The sequence below is a fragment of the Anomalospiza imberbis genome, chromosome 1, assembly GCF_031753505.1.
Source record: "Anomalospiza imberbis isolate Cuckoo-Finch-1a 21T00152 chromosome 1, ASM3175350v1, whole genome shotgun sequence".
NCBI classification, from domain to species: Eukaryota; Metazoa; Chordata; class Aves; order Passeriformes; family Viduidae; genus Anomalospiza; species Anomalospiza imberbis.
The window spans coordinates 118700177-118724200 of NC_089681.1; the positions used below are offsets into that span (position 1 = coordinate 118700177).

Here is a 24024-nt window from a genome sequence, read left to right on the forward strand (position 1 = left end):
CCAAGGGTGTCAAGACCCTGTCAGTTTGCGAAATAAATATTGGGAAACAACGAAATGCAAAAAGCGACCTACTACGACAGCTCTGCAATCTATGGTGCCTACCCCTACCAAGGAGCAAATGGTTTCACTTATAATGCGAGTCAGCAGCAATATCCTCCATCTTCATCACTTGTGGAAACTGAGTACCACCGCCCCGCGTGCTCCCTCCAGTCCCCTGGCAGCTCTGTGTCCCACCACAAGGCCAATGACATCAGTGAGAGTTGCATGAGGACCCTCCCCAGTCAGACTCTCCAACCCCCCAGCCTCGCTGACCCACAGGCTCCACCGCAGCCGCCTCCAGCCCAGCAGTCACAACCTCCACCTCCGACCTCCACCTCACCATCTCAAAATGCCAGCAGCAACCCTGCCCCGGCCAACTCCACCAAGAGCCCAGCTCTTAACTCACCCACCGTGTCCAAACAGATATTCCCATGGATGAAAGAGTCTCGGCAAAACACAAAGCAGAAAAACAGCAGTTCCAGTTCAGGTATGAAACATGCTTCCCCTCTCCCTCGGTATTCCTGGGTTGACTATGTATCCGGTGGGGAGGAGGGCCGTCTTACCCACCTTCACTTCAGGGAGGGGAGGGTGGGGGCTTTTTCACCCTCTGAGCTGACCCCATGAAACTTTTGGAAAGGGCTTGCCATCACTCAGCTTATTCACTGAGGGGAGCTCAGTGAAAAAAACACCCCTATAAAACTTTCCCAGCCTTGCAGAATGGATCTGAACTGACTTTGCTTCCTAGTGGCAGAACCACTTGTGCCCTCCAGCATCTATCACATTTCTTAGGTAATCCCCCCTTCAGTAAATCATGTCAGTGTGGAGCAGCCCAGGCCTTAAGCCAGAGGCTTGTCCCGAGTACTTTGTTGGCATGGTGCTGTTAGATTAATAAGACAGTGACCTATCTCTGCTGAAGTGTAACGGGAATAAAATAGCTCATAATCATGTGCAGGCAGGATCAATGCCCTGCATGCAGTCAGAACCTCTTCCTAGTTTAATAAGCTGATTGGCAAAGTTACAAGCCTGGTAAACAAAAATCATTCAGGAGTGCTATAAACTTCAGCCCATAAAACATTATTTGAGGGATGGAAGTGTATATCAACACTTTTATTACTCAAGGAAACTCAAACTGATAACACCAGTGCTAGCTCCAAAGCCCAGAAGTCAGGCTTATTCTGATTCCTTCCTCTTTTTTGCTCAAATGTGCCTTGGAAATAGAATTCAAAACTTTAGCAAATGTTTTGCCCGTCTGCTTTTAAAGCTGTGGTAACACGGTTGTTTTCAACCTTCCACATAATGCATTTATTTTATTAAAAAGCAGCAAGATTAAGATCTATCTCAATGCCTATATGCAAACCTAGCTACTGTATGTTCTTCTTTGTATATATTATACTTCCCAATCACTACCATATATTTATGCTATATATCAAACATGATAGAAAGATCCACTATACTGACAATTCTATATTTATATGTTAAAATGTTGTATTGTAGATATCTAGCTTTCAGGTATTTGTAGCTGATGTATATATATAAAAATATACACATATATATGGAGAACAGCTACTTCTTGAAGACTCTGATCCCACTATGTCAGCAGAGCCACAGGTTCAGTTTCAGCATTTCTAAACCTTCCTTGCTCCTCTTTACCAAGCTCGAGATATGTTGGATGCTGTCATTCTTAGGGGAAGCAAGTGTAGTCATACAGTGACACCAATGAGGTGAAGGAACTCTTTTGAGGTTTGGAGCTTGGTGCAACTGAGCTCATGCCTTGGGGAAGTACTCATTGCACGCATGGGCATCCATCTTGCCTTTGGGAGCTGAAGTCTCCAGGTCCTGGTGTTGTTGGCCATTTTCTCATGTTGCCGTGTATAGGTTTGCCATGCTGATTATTTTCTTTGTGTGATTTACATAGGTGAGAGTTGTGCTGGTGATAAAAGCCCTCCAGGGCAAACCTCCTCTAAGCGAGCCCGTACAGCTTACACAAGTGCCCAGCTGGTAGAACTGGAAAAGGAGTTCCACTTCAATAGGTACCTTTGCAGGCCACGAAGGGTAGAAATGGCTAATTTGCTCAATCTCACAGAAAGACAGATCAAAATCTGGTTTCAAAACCGCAGAATGAAATACAAAAAGGATCAAAAGGGAAAGGGTATGATGACCTCTTCAGGAGGACAGTCCCCAAGCAGAAGCCCCGTCCCTCCAGCTGCTGGGGGATATCTAAACTCTATGCATTCTTTAGTAAACAGTGTCCCCTACGAACCCCAGTCGCCTCCACCATTTAACAAGCCTCATCAAAACACCTATGGCATCCCTGCATCGTATACTGCTCCTCTTAATAATTGCCCACCTCCTCAAAAGAGATACACGGGGACAGCAGCTGTGACACCTGAATATGATACTCATCCTCTTCAAGGCAACGGTTATGGGAATCCACATATACAGGGAAGCCCCGTCTATGTAGGGGGCAACTACGTGGAGACCATGACCAATTCTGGGCCTTCCATCTTTGGTCTAACTCATCTCCCTCATCCTCCCTCTGCCAACATGGACTACAGCGGGGCTGGGCCAATGGCCAACAATCACCACCATGGACCTTGTGATCCACATCCAACATACACAGACCTTACTGCTCACCATCCTTCTCAGGGAAGAATTCAGGAAGCGCCCAAACTCACTCATCTGTAAGAGACAGGAGTCACTAAGAGGAACAGCAAGCCCCCAAGTTTTGGAAAGTACTCATCCCTTCCCTTCTCTCTCCTCCCCACAACATGTGCCCTCCCCTTCCCTTCTTGTTTCTTTTGTTCGTTTTGGTTTGTTTTGTTTCCTTTCGTAAAAGCGTTTTCTAGTTTATGTGACGTAGCAATATTTGTTGCTTGAATTGCTCTATAGTTTCACTAGTGGATATTTATCTTCTTGAACTGTAGCCTTGTGTCTCACTTTGGGAGTATGCAGAGGCTTTATACTTTACCTTCTACACTTTTATCAAAACAGGGTATATGAACAAATTTTCTATAAAAGGAATTCTTAAATGTGAATTTGTTCGTACATGATTGATCCCACGGGGAAGCAATTTTTTTTATTGCACTTCTTTTAAATAGCAAGAAAGACATCAAAAGCGCTTGGACAGGGACTTCCTGGACAATTATTGATACGTGTAAGTCTTTCAATGTGTGTATGCTGGTGAACATTCAGATTTATTTATATTTTTTTTTCGCAAACATTGAATAATCTAAGTGTTTAAAATTTTATTTATCCCCATTTGTTCATATTTATATATATATAAAAAATCTGTACCCTGAATATTCAGGAGGCCATATATTAGATGGCATATCGGCACGTGTTAGAAATATCATTTGAAAGGAAACTATTAACTCCTTTTATTAAAAATAGTGATAATAATGATGATGACGATGCAATAAAATCTGGGAAAAAAGATCACGGTTTGAATATTTTATGCTTGTAACATCCAGCTAGGCAAAAAGTGTGTGAAGCTGAAAAGGCTAGATTTGTTTTGAAAGTTATACATTCCTTGCTGCTCACGTTCTGGAAAAAAAAATAAAGTTTTTATTCTGAATAATAAAGAGTTAAGAACATGTTCTTCGCAGCGCAGGGGAATGGAGAGCCCTTCATGACGTGGGGAGCTAGGAAACTCGTCTGTAAACTTACACGAGGATCTGCTCACCCGAAGGGCCCCGCGATGCCTTTTCAGCATTTCATAGGCAGGGAGAGAGATTTTTCTTTTCCCCCCTCTCTCTCTCTCTCTCTCTCTCTCTTTCTCTCTCTTTATTTTTTTTTTCCTTTCTTCCAGCAGGGTTTCAGGGCCCGCGGCCGCCGCCTCCTCCCGCACCCGCTGCGCGGTGCCCGGCGGGCGCGGATCGCCCCCTCCCCGCGGGGTCTGGTGTGGGATCGGCCGCGGAGCAGCGCCGAGAGGACAGCCGGGGGTGTGGGTGTGGGTGTACAAGCGTATGTGGGAAGTACAGGCACCGATGCTCAGGATAAAGCCCCGCGTGGGTGCGGGCGCGGAGGGGCCTCCTTGTCGCTGGGCTGAGCCGGGCGGCGAAGGCTGCGGAGCCCCGCCAGCACTGGGGAGCAGGGTGGGAGAGCAGGGTCTGGCAGAACCGCGAACGCGCTGGGGGTGGGTGCGTGCATTGCTGCTCCTTCCATTCGCTAACCCCGCCGTTTTCCCCTTTTCCTTTCTCTAATTTTTTTTCCTCGATTTTTTTTTTAATATTTTACTGGGGCTCATTTCATTTTTGCTGAGCCGCCTTTCCTCTCACGGCAGCCTGAAGGTGTGGGGGGAGGGGAGCGTTGTGTTCCGTTTCTTCCCGCGGGGGGGTGTGGATGTGTGTGCCGGTGTGTGTTTTTGTCGGGGGAGGGGGACACGGTCCTGTAGAAGGACGGCGGTCCCGGCCCCAAACGGGCACCCGTAGGGGTCCCCGTACCGAATCGGCTCGAGGTAGAATGGAGAAACCCGCAAGCTTGTGCTTAAATCCGATTTTTCTTCCTTTCAGGCAAAATGTCCGTAATTTTTAGATTGAAACTTGAAAGATAAATCAAAACGGACCCTAATAGACTAGGTAAAATATACCCCTGCACGTTTATAAAGACATATCCCTATGCTGTGTAGATAATAACGCACGCTGTTCGCCATCTGTATCTTTTAGAGCACAGCAAAAAAAAAAAATGTCGCCATTTTGGTCTCATGCTGAAATATTATTAATCTTTGGGCTTTACCTTGTTCCCAGAACCATCCTTGCCTGATGCTGAAACATTGTCATGCATCCGTGAATCTATATAGAGCTTTTCTGCATAAATAGATAAAGCATGCCCAGTCAAAGAAAAGGATAGCAAATAGATTTATACCGTGCTGTTTATTGTATATATAGACATGTAACCGTGGAAGGAAAGGCTATGTAGGCTAATATTTCTCACTGAAACCTGATTATTACCCAATGCAGACCAGCGACTGATTATTACTTTTGTAGGCGAAGGAAGCATTTTTGCAACATTACAAGACAATGCTCGTTTCAAAGGAGCGCCCGTATAAAATTCCAGCCCCCACCAGCTCTCGGATCAGATAGGTTAGATACAACAAAAGGTAACGGTACAGTCACAATACTTACTGCGTGGTTCCTTTAGCACCACGAATTGCATTTAGGAAAATGTTCAAATAGAAGGAAGTTGGCGTTTCACTCTCCTCCCACCCCGAAGAAAGAAAAATACAGGCGATTTTCCCCCCTTCTTTCCATAAACCGTATTCAGTCCTCTCTTCAGAGATTGTAGGTTGCAAATAAGAATTTGTAATTTTGCATTTAAGATTCGTCCGATTAAAAGATGCCCCTGGAGGCAGAAGTAATTGTTTCTCCCAAGGATTTCTCGTCCTCTCTGCAAAGGTTTTGTTCCAGGTGGTTTTTGTATTAGACTGACCACAAGAAACAAATGTGCAGAATAGAGACACCCACACAGGTTTTACTCACAAAGCCTGGTTAAAGTCCAGACCTCTCTCTTTATTATTTGTCATCCTGCTCTTAATCCAAATATTTTCCAGAGGGGGAAAAAAAATCAGAGAAAAGAAAAGAAAAGAAAACGTAGGCATCAAGGAGCAAAATAAAACCGGACTTTTCCCACAAGCAGCCCAGTCCTCTGCCAGCATATTTTAAAAGCAGCTTTTTTCCTTGTTTACTTGCGTTTCTTGCTCTGCCTCTTTTCACGGCCACATTTGATCTTGGAAAGAGCAAGAAGCTTTAAATGTGTTCTTAAGGGCCAGTAGCTGTCAAACCTTTTGGCGGCCAAGATTGATCGCGGGCAGACACCACCAGAGCTTTGTTTGGACTAAAAGCAAGAAAATTAAACCCCTTGCATTTTCCAACAGCATCGATATTTGTAAGGCATCCCTTTTGAGGGATTAAATGACAAGTCTCGTTCTATATTTTTTTTAAACAAGCAACCACCAAAAAGCCCATTTAAAGCCTCTCGGCCCCTCCCCTCCCCCTCTCTCCAATGCCTTCGCAGATATGCTATATCTTGTGGATGCATTAACTTAAAACTGATTTTTAAATGCACTTCGTGCAGACTGGACGCAGACTGATCCACTGAGTGCTCTGGGTCTTGTTTTCTGTTTCCCCTCCCTCCCCCGCTAGTATTTTTTTTTCTTTTTATTTTTTTTCCTTTTTTTTTTTTTTTTTTTAATATAATTACGAAGACGGTTGCCGACCCCTGTTTGGCAACTCCGAAAATAAAGCGAGACGGCACCTCATCGCGCTGGCGATGGTTTCTGGCTCCTGGAGGACGTGGAGAGCGGCTCGGAAGCGCCTTCCCCCGGCCCCCGGTGCACCCCACCCCGCCGTGCACCCCGGGCTGCGCGGGCAAGCAAACCCCGTCCGGGCTGTCTAGGGCGGCTGTGACCATAGGATTCATCGGGTTGGTGATTGTGAGCATCATTGCCATCACACTCCCTGTCGCTTCAGTATGGTTGGAAAATTATGCCAAAAGTATCCAAATTCGGGACTTGCCTCGACCTGGCAGGGGTGACTGGAGGAGGCGGCGGCATGAGCCAAGCATCGGAGGCGAGTGTCGTCTCTCAAGTCAGAACCCTGCAGCATTTTCGCTCTGTCCGGTCCCTTGAAAACAAACCCTCTACCAGCCCATATATTTCCTGATAATCGAAAATACTCACCAGACCCAGCCTACTACGGTTATTAAGCAAATTATGCCAGCAGACGGGAGTATCGTTTGCAAGCTAAGGCACGGGATATATACTTTTTTTTAAGAGGCAACTGCCAGACGCATTTGCAGCCTCGCGATTTGGCTCGCCCAGAGAGGTTCTCCTAGGGTTATGTGTTACGGTCCAATCCCGGGACGCCAAATGGAGAGGGAAGTCATGAAGCGCCAGGGCTGCTGCCTATGTGACTCTTCCCCTCGAAGCAAGGTTGCTGAGGAATATCCTGATAAACAATGGCTCAGCACCGGCGACCGATTGTTCTCCATACTGTACACCCGATAGCCACCAAAAAAGAAGAAGAAAAAAAACCCCAACAAACAAACAAACAAACAAACAAACAAAAAACCCAAAAGAGGAAAAGAGGAAAAAAGAAAAAAAAAAAAGAAAGAAAAAATCAAACAAGAACACAAAGCCAAACAAACAAGCAAACAAACAAAAAATACAGAGGAGCCCATTGAGGCTGAGTCAGGAAGGAGAAACTAGTTTTGGAGAAAGTGCTATTCCTAGGAAAAAATCAAGACCCTCTGCTTCAGACTCCTGCCTGGGTGCAACTTCTTATGCGGGGGCCTGACGATGTCAAAACTTTGAAGATTAATGGATTACTTTGTTAATGACTCAAGGCGTCAGATTGAGGTGCTTAAATGATTTGTGAGGTGCAAAGCGTTTTCCTGACAGTCCGAAACAATGAGAGAAGAGTGTGCGGGTGGATGCGAGGAAGGCAGCAGGCTGCAGGACAAGCAGCCACACACACACACACACACACACACACACGCACACACACACTCTCGCAGCCTCTCTCACAAACATATCCACGCACACGCACCCTCCTCCCCATCCCCGATCATTTCAGATTAGGACGCCAAGGGGATAGATACTCGAGATATCATTTCCCCTTTTAAAAAAAAAGTGTAAATAAAGCCTTTCTGGCCCCCAATGAGGCGTTCCTTCCCTACTTTTTTGGATCAATCAAACAGACAGTGGCTTCTTTTGATTAAAGCCCAAATTGTCATTGGGCAGAGGCAATCATGTGACAGCCAATTCGGTCCAATTTCAACCTTGTCTCCATGAATTCAATAGTTTAATAGTAGCACGGTCCCCATACGGCTGTAATCAGTGAATTAGAAAAAAAACACCCCACCAGCGATCTTCTATGCTATATTTTTTTTCTCCTCTCTCTCCTTTTTCCTGGGCCTTCCCCTCCCCCCGAGGCCCCTGAATCCGAGGGAACTTTTTCTCCGCGGGGGCTGCCAGTTGAAGGCCATGAATTTCGCATTTGAGCGAGAGATCGGTTTTATCAATAGCCAGCCATCGCTTGCTGAGTGCCTGACATCTTTTCCCCCTGTCGGTGATACATTTCAAAGTTCATCAATCAAGAACTCGACGCTTTCACACTCGACACTGATTCCTCCTCCTTTCGAGCAGACCATCCCCAGCCTGAACCCCGGCAGCCACCCTCGCCACAGCGGCGGCGGTCGCCCCAAGGCGAGCCCCCGCGGCCGCAGCGGCAGCCCGGGTCCCGCCGGCGCCCCGCCGCCCCCGGAGTACCCCTGGATGAAAGAGAAAAAGGCGTCCAAGCGATCCGCGCTGCCGCCCGCTTCGGCCTCCGCCTCAGCCGCTGGACCTGCCTGCCTCAGCCACAAAGGTCAGTCCAAAGACGTGCCGCCAGCCCCGCCGGGCCGCTATTTTGGCTCCCCGCATCCCCCCGGCTTCGCGGGGGGACGAGGCAGAGGGCGGGCGGGCGGGAAGGACCGAGCTGGCGGGGCTCGATGGAAACCCAAACTTTCCCCAAACTTGCCTAATGCGGGATGATTTATTTGAGTTGGAGCTGACCTCTCTTGTCTCGCCGTCCTAGAGTTAGGATATTTGACAGTAATGAAGAGTGATAGATTGCTCCCGCTCAGCTAAGCAGCTGATGCATTAATTATAAATTGCGGTATGGCTAATATAAAGTTTGCTCTGGTGTGGGGAGGTTGGGGAGCTGGAGGCAGCGATTTGGCGGAGGTGGCCGAGGGGCACGCAGCACCGGACGCTCAGCAGTGCAACACAATGGGTTTACTGCATCCAAAGGCGGCCATTTTGTTGCAGTTGCTATTTTATGCTATATGGACATATAGATATAGACACATACATGCAGAGAGAGCACTCCCCCCCACCCCCCCGGGATGCGATGAGCTGGGGTGCTGAAATTCAATCCGTGCATTTATCTGTTTTGTATGTGTGTCCGCGTGCCTTTGCTTTCGCTGTTCGCGCGGTGATGCTTTGGGGTGCGTGTGGTGGTGGTGTTTTTCTTTTTTTTTTTTTTTTCTTTCTTTTTTAACAGACCCCCTTGAAATCCCCGATAGCGGTAGCGGTGGATCTAGGCGCCTGAGGACGGCTTACACCAACACCCAGCTTTTGGAGCTAGAGAAAGAATTTCATTTCAACAAGTATCTCTGTAGACCAAGGAGGGTTGAGATTGCAGCATTGCTGGATCTGACTGAGAGACAAGTCAAAGTCTGGTTCCAGAACAGGAGGATGAAGCACAAGAGACAGACCCAGTGCAAGGAGAATCAAAACAGCGAGGGGAAATTTAAGAACCTAGAGGACCCCGAAAAAGCAGTGGACGAGGAAGAAGAGGAGGAGGAGGAGGAGAAAACCCTCTTCGAGCAAGCCCTCAGCAACGTCTCCGGCGCTCTCCTGGAGCGGGAAGGCTACGCTTTCCAGCAGAATGCCCTCTCCCAGCAGCAGGCGCAGAATGCGCACAATGGCGAATCCCAAACTTTCCCCGTTTCGCCTTTAATGAGCAATGAGAAAAATCTGAAACATTTTCAGCATCAGTCACCCACTGTTCAAAACTGCCTCTCAACAATGGCCCAGAACTGTGCAGCTGGCCTGAACAATGACAGTCCTGAGGCCCTAGATGTCCCTTCTTTACAGGACTTTAGCGTTTTCTCCACAGATTCCTGCCTACAGCTTTCAGATGCAGTTTCCCCCAGTTTGCCAGGATCTCTGGACAGTCCCGTAGATATCTCTGCTGACAGTTTTGACTTTTTTACAGACACACTCACCACAATTGACTTGCAGCATCTGAATTACTAAGAAATTAAAGAAGTCCTCTCCAAGGGTCTTGCTTTCTCCTCCTTATTTTTTCTATTTTTTTTCCCCCCAGTGAATTAATTTTATGTTTCCCCTCCCTTTCCCTCTTCACTGTTTTCTGTTTGTTACTTCCCTCTGATATGCCATTTTGCCGTTTCTTATGAAGTTTTACTTGTGTTCAATTTTAACCTAGCCACATTCTAGGTCCTTATATGAAAGCAATATATGAGGTCTGTGAGAAAGTGATCATATAAGAATGTATCTTCACTTTCTTTTTATTTTTGTATTACATTAGGATGCGTTGTCATAAGTATTTTTGGTAGAATAAATTCTTGTTTGCTACAAGGAGCTTTCTCTTTTTTCTTTCTCTTTCTCCTCTCTTTCTCTCTGCTTTCAAGATGGATAACATGACGGGTATCTCTCCCCATCCCTTCCACTATTAATTTACTAATAATCAAAATCCAACGTTCTGACAACGAGCTCTTCCCTTTTGGCAATTTAAGACGTTCATTAGAGAGGAAAAATAGTTCATTTTTTTTATTATAAGGATTCTCATAAGGGAAGGAAAAACAAACTAAAGAAATTAAAACCGTTCACAGATTTGATGGAGATTTGTTCCTTTTAATGTATAAATATGGCATCTTATCTCTGTGAGGATACAAAGCTTGGAAATCCTGAGCTGTAACAAAAGCATGAACGAGGACTTTCTCTGCTACAGGCAGAACATAAGAGAGACTCAGTAGGATAAGTGTCTCCTGCAGAAACCAGCCTGTTACATGAACGAAAGGGAAGGTGCTTTTAAAATATTTTTTTTTATTAATCCTGGTTTTCTAGAAAGTAGTGCTTAGCAGCCAGCAAGATATTTCAGAAAACGTATCTTTAAAAATATCAGAGCTCACAAAGAATGTGGTTGGTTACTTCTCACGTGCTGAGTAATCCAAGAAATCAGCCCTAGGAGGAGAGGAAATAGAGAAGTTAGTGCCTGTAAAATCAAAAGGGTGGCAGAAATGCAGGGGGAACAAAAAAATATTTAGGGGAGGAACCGGCCTCTCCACTCCATCCTTCTCGGGCGGACCCGAATATATTTTTTTATGTAAGCCTTCTCGAGAGGTGAAAGAGTGATAACGAAAAGGGGAAACTCTGACTTTAAAGTTACTATTTTCTCGGGCTCACTGATCTTCTGCTGGAGGCGGCTAGACGGGCTTTCAGAAATCTCCACCAAATTGCCTGCCAGCCGGTGTTACCGAACCCCAAAGCGGAGTGTGAGCCACGTCCTTCGGACTAAAACAGAGCAACAGATGCCAGCGGGGCTCTGCCGCTCCGGGGCCAGGGGATCCCGCGCGGGGACGTTCGCGGCTCCTTGCGTGCGTGTGAGTGCGAGTGAGTGCGAGTGGTTACATTACACAAGCGAGTGGGGCTTGGGTGGGGGTTTGTGAACGGGGCTCTGCTGTCCGTCCATGCGAGCAGTGTTGTCTCCCAGCCCTGTAACACGTTGTGGAGCTGGGATGCGTGGGTTATAGCTGGAAGGGCTGAACGCAATTCTTCCGAAAGTCATAAATCAAACTCTTTCTATGAATGAGAATGTCATCAAAGAGATCAATTGCAGGAACACATTCACAAATAAAAATCCTCTTACGTATTTGCCGAGGCTGGGGATCCCCGTCTAAAACCATTAAGTGAGAAGGCGTTTAGTCATAATTCACTTTTATTGCTCTTTTAAAACAACAGCTTGGCTGAGCTGCGGGCGCGGTGAAACCTCGGCCTCAGTTCTCCTCCTTCCCTCTGCTCCAGCCATGTCCCTGCGGAAAGCGAGCAGCCTCACCGGCATTTTCACTCCTCTGCCACTGGGTTAAATTGGACCGCAACGTTCATGTAGGGTTTGGGGTTTCTTTTGTACCCAGATTTCCGGATGCTGACTACACTTAAAGGAAACCAAAGCAAAACGAACTAAATAAAAAACCCCAAACAATAAAACGAAACCCCCCAAAACCCCAAACAAAACCCAGAGACGTAAAACAAAAAGAAAATAATAGAAAAATAAAAAGGAAACGTTCTACAATGTTTAAACTTCTCACAAACTCAATTTAAATAAATGGGGGAATTCAGCAAGGAGGAGCCGCCTCCGAGGCTCTGGGTGAACTCTGGGGCCACAGCGGGGGCACACTCCCACGGAATAACCTAAACAGCCGGGATCGCCCCCTCAGCCTCAGTTCCGCGGCAGGAAGCCCGGAGCGAAGCTGCGGAGGGGCCGGGATGGCCTGAGGGCAAGGGGAAGGGGCAGTAGCTCCCCCTCGCCGGGCCGCGGAGGAGGGAGGGTGTGGTGCGTGTTCCTCCTCTGCTCCGACCCTTCTCATGATGTTGCCCCCATGCTTAGTGCGGGCAGCAAGACCCGAGAGCCCCGCCAGAGAGACAATGCAACAAGAGACAATGGCACCAAAAAGGCAGAGAAAAAAGGATTTCAGGATGCTGGAGACTGTAAGAAAAGTGATTGATCGGAATTTACGGGTAAAAGGGATCTACTTGTAGTATTTTTTTTTGTTGTTGGCTGAAGGAAAAAGCACTGAGAAGATGTCAGCCCTTTTATTAGTAAGCAGTCCTAATCGCTGTCTTTTTTTCCTCTGCTTTATGCAGTATTTATCACAACTGGTTTACAAGAATGAAATAAATGTGTTTACAGCTGCAACCATAACCAAAATTGGCGCAGTATAATATCATAAATGCCTCTAGAGTGTTGTTGCTCTTGTCCTCCATTCTGCCCCCCTGCAGTTTAAGAAACTGAACCTTTCCAGAGGGCCCTTAACCATCCCTGTCTCTGTAGTAAATCAGAACAAATAGACGTACTGAGGGCACAGGGATAGATGCGTGGTGGAGAGACCCGTCGGTTTTGGCTGACAGTAGAGCGGCCGTGCAGATGCCGTGGGATAAGGGCTGACCTAATAGCAGTACGAAGGAGAGCTTTGCACCTAGTGTTGTTGTGTTGTAGTTCGTGTGGGAGGGAGGAGCTTGAGCGTGTGTATGTGGGTGTGTGCGTGTGTATTCGTGAGCGGGGAGTGGTGGCGGGGTAGAAGAGCCTTTTTCGATTTCAAAACAAGCAAGGATCGAGCGTGAGAACAGAGGGACGTAAGAGCCGGCACCTGCAGAAAAAGAGGGGGTAGCCCCTCCTGGGGCTAGTGTCAGGGAACATGACTTTCCATCCATCTTTCTCCGAGGTTGACGTTTCGCAGAACTTCTTTTGAAGACTTTTGGTCTCGTCCTTTCTGCCTGTAGACGGTTGGGTGCGCTGGGACAGACGGATGCCCGGCCTTTACCTCCTCTTTCCCTTTCCGCATACGTAAAACGCATATGAGGTCGTAACCTATATCTCACCGCCATCCCTTCTTCTCTGGCTACGGACCCATTTTTTGACCCACCTCCCCACGGTGTTGGGTGGAGTCCATGCTCAGAGCGGTTCCCGAGGGTCCTGGGGCCGCCTCTGCCACTGGCCATCTGCCATCTCTCCCTGCCGCCGAACCGGGTGGCGGAGCGCAGGGACAAAGGGGCTGGGGCGGCAGACTCTGCACCTCCCTCCGCTCCTCTGCCCCTGTCCCGGGTCGCCTACTCGGGCTGCGACCCGCGACATCCCGGACAGCCGTCCCCCCACCCTGTCCCAGGGCGGACGGGCGGCAGCGGCGCGGCGGGAGCACAGCAGATGGGCTGCGGAGCCCCCGGGCCCCCGTCCAATCATTCGTCCTCCTGCCCCCGGCTCCTCCTTCCCTAGGCTGGCGAGGGTGAGCCCGGCGGAGGCGCGGGGGGAGCAGGGACGAGGGCCAGAGGGTGGCCGGTGAGCCTGGGAGAGCACAATGGCCGTCAGTCCCAAAAGCGCCTAATTTCCATGCTAATGTCCGCGGCCGCCTGGTGATGCGGCTGGACAAGCCCCTTTAACTCTTGGCGTGGCGTCGCGTTGGCACTGCGGCGGGGCTGGACCAGCGAGACCCCTCGGCACCGGCACTATTACCGTCTCCACCTCCACCCGCATCCCATCCACATCCGTATCCTCGGTCCCATGCCTATTCTCTACCTTATCCTCATTATCATTCCTGTCCTTATCTCAATTCCCATCCCGGTAGAAGTCCCCAACCGCATTCACGGTCCCATTGTCATTCCCGTTCCAAGCGCTGATGCTCTCAGCACTGTCTCTGGTCTCTCCGCCCCATCCCTCGCCCCGTACCGTGGATCCAATCGCCTCCCCTAGCCACCCCCTCCCATCCCCGCCGCTGCCCTGGCCGGGGGTTGGTGGGCAGCAGAGGTGCCCGGTGCAAGCTTGACAGCGCCGACAGCAGGGTGATGCTGGGGCACACTGGCAGCAGCACTCACCCTGGAGGGGACGGCCGGTGGGCTCCGCGGGCCGGACGCAGCCTCCAGGTCTCTCCTGCTTTCTTCTCTCAGCTGGCGGACGAGACCCAGGGGGCTGCCGCGGCGTGGGTGTGTGTACAGCCCTGGCCGGCCCGCCCCCCACCCCCTGGGGGCCACGGCCACCGCCTCCCTGCCCCGCGGTGCCGCTCGGTCGGAGCGCTCGGCGTTTAAATGCCCCCGATGCGGCGCTGTATCAGCGACAGGAGCCGGGGAAGCCCCGCGGGCGCCGCAGCCATTGGCTGCCGCCCCCCACGTGCCTGCCCGCTGCCGGCGCCTTCGTGTCATTTTCCTGCCGGCCCCATGGAGGAAGTGGGAAAGTTGGCGCGGCCCCGCCGGACGCTGAAGACCCGGTGGCGGCGTGACAGAGGGACGCGGCGAGGATGAGCTCCTTCCTCGAGTACCCCGTCCTCGGCGGCGAGGCGGGGGGCTGCGCCGCCCGCGCCTACCACCCCGACCACGGGATTACAACTTTCCAGCCCTGCGCCGTCAGCGCCGGCAGCTGCAGCGGAGAGGACCGCTTCCTGGCGGGCCGCGGGGTGCCCATCAGCCCCCACCGCCACCATCACCACACCCCGGCCCAGCCCGCCGCCTACCAGCACCACGGCGGGCTGGGGGTGTCCTACGCGCACCCCGGCTGCGGCCCGACCTACAGCGCGCCGGGCTTCGGACCGGCGTACGGCCCCTACCCCCTGGGGCAGGACGCGGAGCTGGGCGGCGGCTTCCCTCCCTGTGCCCCCGCCGTGTACTCGGGGAACATCTCCTCCTCTGCCGCTGCGCAGCACCCGCTCCCGCACCAGGGCTACGCGGGGGCCTCCGCTCAGTACGTGCCTCCCCCTTACGGGCAGGAGCAGCAGAGTCTGCCCCTGGGCACCTACAACCATGCCCTGTCTCCCCTCCACGCTGGCCACCGGGAAAACGCCCGCTCCCCCTCCACCGAGACCTCGCCGCCAGCGCAAACCTTCGACTGGATGAAAGTGAAAAGAAACCCACCCAAAACAGGTCAGTGGCCGGCGGGAGGGCCGGGGCGGGGGCCGCTCCTCTCTCTCTCCGCCGCGGGTGCGGGGAAAGAGGCGCGGTATCCCGCGGGGCTCTGGGCAGGTAGGTCGGCCCGCACCTCTGGGATCAGTCGCGGCTGCCTGCCCACGCAGCTGAAAGCCAGCGCCGCTTATTCCTCACTTATTCCTGACTCCCCCTTCTCCTCCTCTCCCGTGGTCATATTTCTGGTAATTCATAAACCACTTATCAAGTTTGCTCTGACACTAGAGGCTGACTCCGGTTTAGCACCTCGCACTCCATCACTCACCCTGCCGGGGTTTCCCTCTTATCCTAAGAAGTTCTTGCTCCCTATCGCTTAGCCGGTGTGGACATATTGATTACATCGCCTATAAATCATTTGCGCTCACTTACTTACCGCTGCATGTCCCCTCGCAGGCAAGGCTGGCGAGTACGGCTTCGTGGGGCAGCCCAACACCGTCAGAACTAACTTCACCACCAAGCAGCTCACCGAGCTAGAGAAGGAGTTTCATTTCAACAAATACCTGACCAGGGCCAGGCGGGTGGAGATCGCCGCCTCTCTCCAGCTCAACGAGACGCAGGTGAAGATCTGGTTCCAGAACCGACGGATGAAGCAAAAGAAACGGGAGAAAGAGGGCCTGCTGCCCATCTCCCCCACCACCCCTACGGGCTGCGAGGAGAAGGCGGAGGACTCGTCGGAGAAGTCCTGCTCCTCGCCCTGCAGCGCCTCGCCCGCCTCCTCCGCCTCGGACACTCTCGCTGCCTCCAACTGAGACCGGCTGCACCCCGACGGCCGCCCGGCGCGACGCCCCCGCCAGAGCGACACGCGTCCGTCCGCCGCTGTTATGTCGGTCCCTCGGTCTGTCGGTCGGTATCCCCGAGAGGTCCCGGCGAGCTGCCGCTCCCTCCCCCGCTACCTCCGCCGCCGTCCGGCCCCGGGGGTGCCGGCTCCGTCGGGTTCCGGCGCCTTGGTGCCAGGGGAATTTTCTTCCTGGCCCCCGCTTCCTTTTCTGTTAACGGCGGAGCTGTGTTGGCATCCGCGTAAGGGTCTCCCTCCTCCACTGCAAGGATGCTCCACCGAGTTTCCCTGAGTGAAAGACAGGTTATTTAGGGTACATAACCTCACAAAGAGATGCACTATTGCAAGTGTTTACACGACTTATAGGACTTTCATCCCCTTAATTTAATGTATTCTTTGTTCGTGTCAATGAGTTTGTTGCTTGTAAATACTTTGTCCGAGAGATTTATCTTTTTACAGATTTTTCTAGAATGATGTTTCGATTATCAGGTTAAACAGGGTGAGTGCATTCGCCAAACTGGATCCATTTTTATATTGGTAAAGTAGAGGACCGTATCAAGTAAACGTCTTCAGCTCAAGCAGATACCTCAAAAAAGTAGCGCTAATTCTTTAAATGTGACAAACAAGGCTTCAATTGCACTAGGTTTTTTAAACCTTGTCCAGTGTGCTTGCTCCCTCTCCTTCTCCCTGTGCCCCAAAAGCTGTGTTGGATTATGTGCAGCTGAAGGGCACAACCATCCAAAAGACCTTGCCTCTTCTTATTTTCATATTAACCTTCCTTTAGACTCGATGTCTTTTCAAACTACTCGTGAATGTGACAAATGGCCAAATGAATGTATAATTTCTGTGGTTGGTGTCCAGACCTTTGCATGATGCACCGTGCTTTGCTGTACTGCAGGTACACTGAGTTCTATCAGTTGTCGTGTGTGAGCAAAATGTCCTCCTGATTTTTCTGTACAATCATGAAAGGCTCTGTGATTCCACCAGTGGTGGAATCCAGGGCAGGATTTACGGGTCCTTATAATGTCTGTAATAAATATATTCCACTTTCAGGTAGCCCTCGTCTTCCTACCTCTGTGTGACGTCAGTGCTGAGTCACAGGCTGGGCTCAGCGCTTTTGTTTCTCTTCTTCTACTGGGGTCTTTCCAAGGGGGAAAGGGAGTAAGAGTCTCACAACCCCTCCTGTGTTGTTTTGTCAGAGTCAGAGCTCTGGCTGCCCAATCTGACTTCCTACACAAAACTTCTTCCTCTCCTATGCTCAAATAATGTTATTTTTAGAAAATATAAGGCCCTTCTCTGCATTCTCTGTAACTGTGAGGAATTTATGATCCCAATCTAGTTCTGAAGCACAAACAGGAGAACTTCCTGGGTCAAGTGCTAACCTTTTCACCTCGGGATGGATGCTGACACTTAAATAAACAGAGCACCCTTCAAAAGCAGAAACTCTCTTCAGCCAGTCTTTCCTCACACTGCAGGCCCCTCTCCAAGGACTGCACATTTAATTAGCCTGGGCACTAAGCTTGTCCGGCTTCTCTCTCCCATCCCAAGCTGCTATCCCCAGCGCTTGATGGGGTGCCAAAGTGGGAGATGGCTCCCAGTGTGGTTTTGGCATTAACCCCATCCCGTTCCACCGTCCCTTCCCCCGTCTACAAGAGAAAGCTCTTGCAGGTAAATATAATAACTATTCCAAGAAATGTCAAGTGAACAGCAGGTGGGAAAGGGAGCGGAGCCTCTGTGGGGAGGTCCTGGGTGGCAGGACTCAGCAGAGGCATGTTCAGCTGGACGGGGGATGTCTCGAGGCTCTGATGCCTCTTGAATTACAACGCAAACACGCGAACATCTCCTTCACCCGGCCCAGCTGCGGGAAGTGCTGCCGGGCTTCTCCTGGGGCTGGTCTGCCCACGCAGGCTTCGCTTTGCGGGATCCACAGAGAGTCAACGAAATTTTCTTCACTTCGGTGTCAAAAGAGACAAGCCCTGATTTGCAAGGCGCGGCGGCCATATCAAGAGCCGAGCTATCTGCAAGGGAGCAGGGCTGTCTCCAAAGGCTCCCGCCGATGCCTCTATTCCTTTCATTTCCCCGCCTGCCATATACTTTACCTTTTGTTTATTAGTGTAAAGCCACAAAGCAAAACAGATGGCCTTCTTCCAGAGTCTTGGATGTGTTAAAGTGGCATTTACATGCCAATGAGGGCATTTCAATATCGAAATCTGGATCTAAACATTGCTGGAATCCGGATCTACAACTCGATTCCACCGGTGTTGACTTAATGTGTTAGAAAGAGCGGCCATAAATTACAGCCTAAATACGAGAGACAAGACACTTGTCAGTGCATCAATCTGCGATTCGCGGGCAAAGAATCCCATCTACTTCGAAGCCCAAGCCCTATATATATATTTCCCAACCCCACTGCCCTCCCCCCCGCCCCCCAGTCATAATGTATTTCAAGCAAAGACGCTCCAAACGTCCCGATCCTCTCTCATTTTGTTAGCATTAATACTATTTCGATACCATCAACCTTTGGGTTCAGGAGTGCGGTGAAGACAAATGAAAATCTCTAGCTTATAGTTTCTACTACAAAAATATCGCTACCCGCCCACCCCCCCCACCAAGTGCTTTTAATGAAGACACTAATTCACCCTTCAGGTTGTAGAGATTTTTTTACACCTTAAAAAAAAAAAAAAAAGAAAAAAATTCTCTCCAGAATCTCAGAGGGGAAAAATGAAGAAAAAGCCCGCATCTCATCAAAACCCGTCAACACAAATCGCATTCAAATGTCAAACGGAGTTTAGTATCTTCCTATCATACTTAAGGCCATTTCTGCTGTTCACCTTTAAAGTTTACTTTTGGAGGCTATTGAGATGCTTTGGTGTTTTCCTCTGGGGCAATCAGATTGAAACCGATCAATATTTACTCAGTCTGAAAGGGCTGTTGAAAAGGCAGCTAACAACAAACTGCTTAGCTGCTCTCCCCTCTTTAATCTCAGGTTCACCGAAAGTTCAAGCAGAAATGAATTCGGTGATGGGTCACTTTAGAATAAATCCCAGTAGTTAATCTCACAGCCTTGATAAAGGCAACAATTACAGAGTCATCCCTCTCCCTCTCTTTCTCTCTCTGTCTCCCCAGCAGCGGCAACTTTCCTCTCACTTTTGCCCAGCAATTTTTACTAAATTTTAACAGCTTTCCGCTGTTTTGCGGAGGCAGCAAAAACTCGGCATCTTCTCCGCGCTGCATCCGACACTTAGGAGGGTATCCCCGGCGAGAGGTGCCGGAGTGAGGGAAAAAAAAAACATCTCGCGAAGGACCCGGCATTTTCAAGCGGGGCTCCGGGGACAAAGGGAGGGGTGCTTGGGGCTTTTTCCTCAGCAGTGATGAGGAAAGGGATGGCTGGAGAGGCACCCGGCAGCTGGAGGCGCTGGTGGAGCCGTGCTCCCCTCTCCATCATGTATGGGAAAAGAGTAGAAATCTGAGCAAAACGCGATAGACGTCGCCGTTAATTGCTGGGACTCTGCAAAGGCCAAAGTTCACATAATCACTGCATAAATGCATGCTTAATAGGGATTTATTAGTAACTCTCTAATGGTAGCTCACGTTTGGGCTATAGACTCGAGCGGCTTTTTACCGGCAAACTGCTTTTCCGGAGCGATGCCCCCTCCCACCCCGGAATTGTCGAGGGACCCTGCGCACGGAAGACGATGAGCTCCCGGCCAGGCCTCGGGGATGTTCCGAATGAGGCCGGAGCCCGGGGCCGCCCGCGGGAGAGCCCGGGCGGCAGCGCCGCGCTGGGGACGGCGCCGGGGGCATCTGCTCCCGCCCGCGGCACGGCCGGGCCCTGGACCCGGCCGGAACACAGGGCTGTCATTTTTTTTGAAGGGGGAAAGAGTAGTTTAGGAATGTTTTGCGAGTCAGCTTAGGAGCAAGATCTCTTGTTCGTCTTTCTTCAGTAATTAGCTCTGTGAGATCACAGGAAATTTGTAACCACAAAAACCCATTACATAAATAATGAAATTAATAATATATGAATAAACAGATGTGTAATGTATTTTGAGAATTTCTTTCTTTCTTTCTTTCTTTCTTTCTTTCTTTCTTTCTTTCTTTCTTTCTTTCTTTCTTTCTTTCTTTCTTTCTTTCTTTCTTTCTTCCTTCCTTCCTTCCTTCCTTCCATCCATCCATCCATCCATCCATCCATCCATCCATCCATCCATCTTTTTTTTTGGTCTGCCTTTCTCACATTTTCTCTCTTTCTCTCCCTCTTTCTCTTTCCCTTTTGCCTTTCTCCTTTTCCAAGACAAACATTCCTTTTCTCCCTTAGGCACACTACTTGGCCGACTCTCATTGCTGACATTATTCTTTATGGTTTATGTGTCATAAAATATTACAGGTCACAGTTGCTCCTGTTTCAAGCGTGAAAAGACCAATTAAATCAATGGGCGTTCTAGGGAAAAAAAAAAAAAAAGACTTTTGTACCTGGGCATTTGGGAGCAAACTGTTGATTGTGATCAGGCAAGGAGTCCTCTTTGCCATGTAACTTCGAAAGGATTACACATTTCACTAATACGAGCAGGAATGGATCTGGATAATGCTTCTGTGCTACTTTTTATAGGGCAGTGACACCGTGTTTGTTCCACACGGAGAATGTTTCAACTATTAAATTTACCATTACTTTGGCTTTCCAATATATTTTCCTTGAAAGTGTATATCTCAGAAAGTTAAATCGGAACTACTGATTGTGATAAAAATGCAGTCGAATAATGATCAGCCTGGACTACGACAAAACCGGTAGCCAGCTGATGACTTCTCCAAGTGCCCATTTTATAATCACAAACTCAAGGTATTTCAAAACTTCTCCCTATCAAGAAAGTAAAAATAGCAAAAAGAAAAAAAAAATCAAATAACCCCAAATACAAGGGGGACAGCGGGAGGTACGAAGCCAATCTCAATCACAAAGTCTCGTGCCTGTGTTCACATCGGTCTCAGATGTGGCGCAGCCAGCGGCAGGCAGAGGGATTAGGAATATACAGGGACTCATGGAGAGTTTTGCTCGCCAGAGCTGTAGGTAGTGTCCGAGAGGTGGAGAGCCAGGGGACGAGCGCACCCTGCCCCGGTGCCTGTCTGGATGCCCGCCCGGCGTCTCGGCGCTGCGCAGAGGTTCCTGTTTTCATCCGATAAGCTTGGCTTTGCCAAGGTACTTATGCATGTTCTAATTCTATCCCATGCACCGTTGTAACTCTCCGCCAGGAAAAAAAGAGAAAGAAAATAAAAGTAAAAAAATAGCAATATGCTATCGATTATTATAAATCAAAGGAAAAAAAAAAAGGAACAAGGATATATCTACTTAGACTGAACACTTCGCTAAAGCATTTTGTAGGGATCGATTTCAGTCGCAGCTGTCTTTGTATTTAATCTTCGTGAAATTACTAATACGAGGAAAATTCGTTGTGTGGATTGGAATAACAACGGAGCGGGGCTGCGACCGCCGGGCCGCTTCGCTCGGCGCCCGGCGCGGGGGCGGCGGGGGCGCGGTACGCGGCGGCCGCGCTCCTCCGCACCCAGCTCAGCGGGTCTCTCCCTCGGGACCCGCCTGCGGGGACGGCAAAAGTCAGGCTCAGCCGAGGGATGCCCCGGCGCCTACCCCAAGTCTGCGGGCCGGCTGGCCGAGCCTGAGGTGGCACCGCAGCGCTGAGCCGGGGATATCGCTTGTGATGTCCTTTGTCTATTAATACAGCCATCACCAAATCCCGGATAACCTCCCTTTCCCTCTGTCAACACCCCTTCGCTCCAGCCCGTGCTGGGGGAAGAGGGATGGGACCTGCCATCGGGGTCCTGTAACAAGGGGGTGCCCCTTTTAGGGGTAACTTGGTGACAGATGTTGACGTTTCTAGGGAGCTCGGTAAACAGAAAGTTGGACTGGACTTTTTCATAGCCCATGTGTTTTTCATCATTCCCCGTCAGGCTCAGACCAAAGGCAGAAGCTTCCCTCTTCACACTCCTCATCCCCTCTCATCTTCACCAGTCACTCAGCCCCGGTGACAAGCAATAAAGAGCAGAGAAAACACAGGAGACCAGCTTCTTTAAGTAATGAAAAGAGATGGGGGTGAGGATGAAGCTGGTGGTGGAAGTAGGGGGCCTCCTCCACTGCACACCAGTGAACCTTCAGGTGCAAAGCAACCTGTATAAATCACAGACCCCTTCTGGGAGCAGTGGGGGCATATTGGAGAGGTCTTGGAGAACAACCACTTGTCCAAACTTCCCACCTCATAAGAAGGTGAAGGTCATGGAAAGGGCTAAGCCACAGAAATGGGAATTTCTACACAGTTTAAATTGAAACTCTTCTGTTCCAATAAAACCAAGCTTTTTCTTCGTTTTTGTGATGGGTATATTACCTCAAATAACTCTAGTGCAAAACATCAGTGACAGTGGAAATGTCATCCAAACCTCATATTTTCTTAGCATAGTTGTAAAATATTACCACTAACACCCAGTAAAGGTAGACACTTGGACCAGATTACTCTATTTTGCAAGAAATAAAATCCCTGCAGCACAGCTCTGCACTATCAGTGGATTTAACATCCTTGCATAGTTCTGTGGACAGATGGGTCATAAAACAAAAGGCATTGGTGGGATAGTGTTGTGTTCTTCAAGCTGTGATGGGGAAGAAAAAGGGGAAAAAAAATAACACTGTCTAGAAACTGAAAGGTGATCCAATCTGAGCTGAGCCATCTGAGAGCCATGCATATTTCACTGCACAAAAATGTTATCTTGGAGGAACACTCCTACCAGCAAACAGTATTAACATGAACAATATGCTTAGACATAGAAGTGGGTATTGCAGACAGGCAGAACCCATGGGGCTTAGCAGTTCATTACATCCCCCTGTATATTTTATTTTCTGTATTTCTGACAGTTCTATGAGGCAAGCCAGTGATCATGGAAATAGAAGGTGAGGCAAAAAGGGTCTGAGAAGACCGGTCTTCAGTGACAGAGCTCAGATCCCACTGCAGAGCAAACATGCAGTGTTTTTCTATATCCATAGGAACATGTATGTCCCCAAAAACTTAGATTTATGTAAAAAGGCATCACCCAAGCTTCTTTCAAGTCAGCTCACACACTGAAAGGTTTGAAAGATTTTGAGGCTTGTACCTGATACGTATCTTGGCTTTGAGTGGGACTTACCATGGCTTATTGCTCAGGGAGACTTAGCTCACTTGAGACCCACAAACCTGCCAATCCAAAAATTAGCTTCACTGAGCCTGGTAATCCACCAGTAAAGACAAGTTTTCTCTCTTCAGATCACATCTTTTTCACCCCAGGGGCTGAACAGCATTAATACAGTAAGGTATATAAGGAATGCAGCCAAACCCAGAGAAAATTCTGCTGAGGACCCTCTAACAAGACAGTTTGATTGCAAATCAGATGAGAGACACTAGAAATCCAGATAATCTCAATGTAATCCCCTTTTTTGAACATCATGATGGTCAGCCATACAGGGTACTCCCACTTTTGCTGGAGCTGAAAGAGAAGACATAGCTATTACCCTGGGCTTTGGATCAGGCCCTAACTGGAAACTCCAGATTCAGCAACAGGCAAAAATTTCCCCTTTGCTTTTCACTAAAAAGATAGCAGGACAGACTGTGCACTGACAGCAGTGAAAATTTAGCAAGAAATCTTCTGATTATAATTTTTTTTTTTTTAAATCCTATATGTAACCGACGACAGATGAATTCTGATTGTGGAAGGGGAAGGTGATGCATTTAAAGTATTTGCTGCTATCAGAAAGAACAATTTTTCTCACCCTATCCCACAGGTGGGAATCAAAATAAATACAAATCTTCGAAGTTTAAAGACAAATCTTAGCTGCAACCTGAACTATGATATTGTTCAAAATATGGGAATGGAGGAAGTCCTTTAGTAACCAGTCTTAACCAGGATAAAATACAGAACACATGATGGGACCTTCTTCTACAGATCTTATTCATTAACATTA

At 49.2% G+C, this 24024-nt stretch overlaps 3 protein-coding genes and 1 long non-coding RNA gene across 5 annotated transcripts; 3 read left to right on the top strand and 1 right to left on the bottom strand.

Annotated features, from left to right (window-relative positions):
- Positions 1-54: 54 nt before the first annotated feature.
- On the top strand, positions 55-3620 carry HOXA3 (homeobox A3). Its single transcript, XM_068208287.1, has 2 exons — positions 55-526; positions 1955-3620. The coding sequence occupies exons 1-2, from the start codon at positions 55-57 to the stop codon at positions 2722-2724; spliced, it is 1242 nt and encodes a 413-aa protein (XP_068064388.1). The 3' UTR covers positions 2725-3620.
- Positions 3621-4457: 837 nt separating this feature from the next.
- Positions 4458-10639, top strand: HOXA2 (homeobox A2). Of its 2 annotated transcripts, XM_068208300.1 has the most exons (3): positions 4460-4616; positions 5025-8402; positions 9081-10639. In XM_068208300.1, exons 2-3 carry the CDS (start codon positions 8021-8023, stop codon positions 9836-9838), a joined length of 1140 nt encoding a protein of 379 aa, XP_068064401.1. In that variant the 5' UTR covers positions 4460-4616; positions 5025-8020; the 3' UTR covers positions 9839-10639. The 2 variants fall into 2 exon arrangements, with proteins under 2 accessions (XP_068064397.1, XP_068064401.1); XM_068208296.1 differs by having other exon boundaries at positions 4458-8402.
- LOC137484510 (uncharacterized) lies at positions 10363-14397 on the bottom strand. Its single transcript, XR_011004906.1, has 2 exons — positions 14189-14397; positions 10363-13115 (listed from the first exon to the last, which is right to left on the bottom strand). It is a non-coding gene; the product is annotated as an uncharacterized lncRNA (long non-coding RNA).
- An 83-nt stretch (positions 14398-14480) lies between these two features.
- HOXA1 (homeobox A1) lies at positions 14481-17096 on the top strand. The gene is made up of 2 exons (XM_068208309.1): positions 14481-15226; positions 15659-17096. Exons 1-2 carry the CDS (start codon positions 14608-14610, stop codon positions 16012-16014), a joined length of 975 nt encoding a protein of 324 aa, XP_068064410.1. The 5' UTR covers positions 14481-14607; the 3' UTR covers positions 16015-17096.
- The last annotated feature ends 6928 nt before the right edge of the window (positions 17097-24024 follow it).

What these genes read in the sequence shown, in the direction of transcription:
- HOXA3 (XM_068208287.1), top strand. Translation starts at nt 55, where the DNA reads ATGCAAAAAGCGACCTACTACGACAGCTCTGCAATCTATGGTGCCTAC. An exon ending in AAACAGCAGTTCCAGTTCAG is followed by an intron (nt 527 to 1,954) that starts GTATGAAACATG and finishes TGATTTACATAG; the next exon opens with GTGAGAGTTGTGCTGGTGAT.
- HOXA2 (XM_068208296.1), top strand. Translation starts at nt 8,021, where the DNA reads ATGAATTTCGCATTTGAGCGAGAGATCGGTTTTATCAATAGCCAGCCA. An exon ending in TGCCTGCCTCAGCCACAAAG is followed by an intron (nt 8,403 to 9,080) that starts GTCAGTCCAAAG and finishes CTTTTTTAACAG; the next exon opens with ACCCCCTTGAAATCCCCGAT.
- HOXA1 (XM_068208309.1), top strand. Translation starts at nt 14,608, where the DNA reads ATGAGCTCCTTCCTCGAGTACCCCGTCCTCGGCGGCGAGGCGGGGGGC. An exon ending in AAGAAACCCACCCAAAACAG is followed by an intron (nt 15,227 to 15,658) that starts GTCAGTGGCCGG and finishes GTCCCCTCGCAG; the next exon opens with GCAAGGCTGGCGAGTACGGC.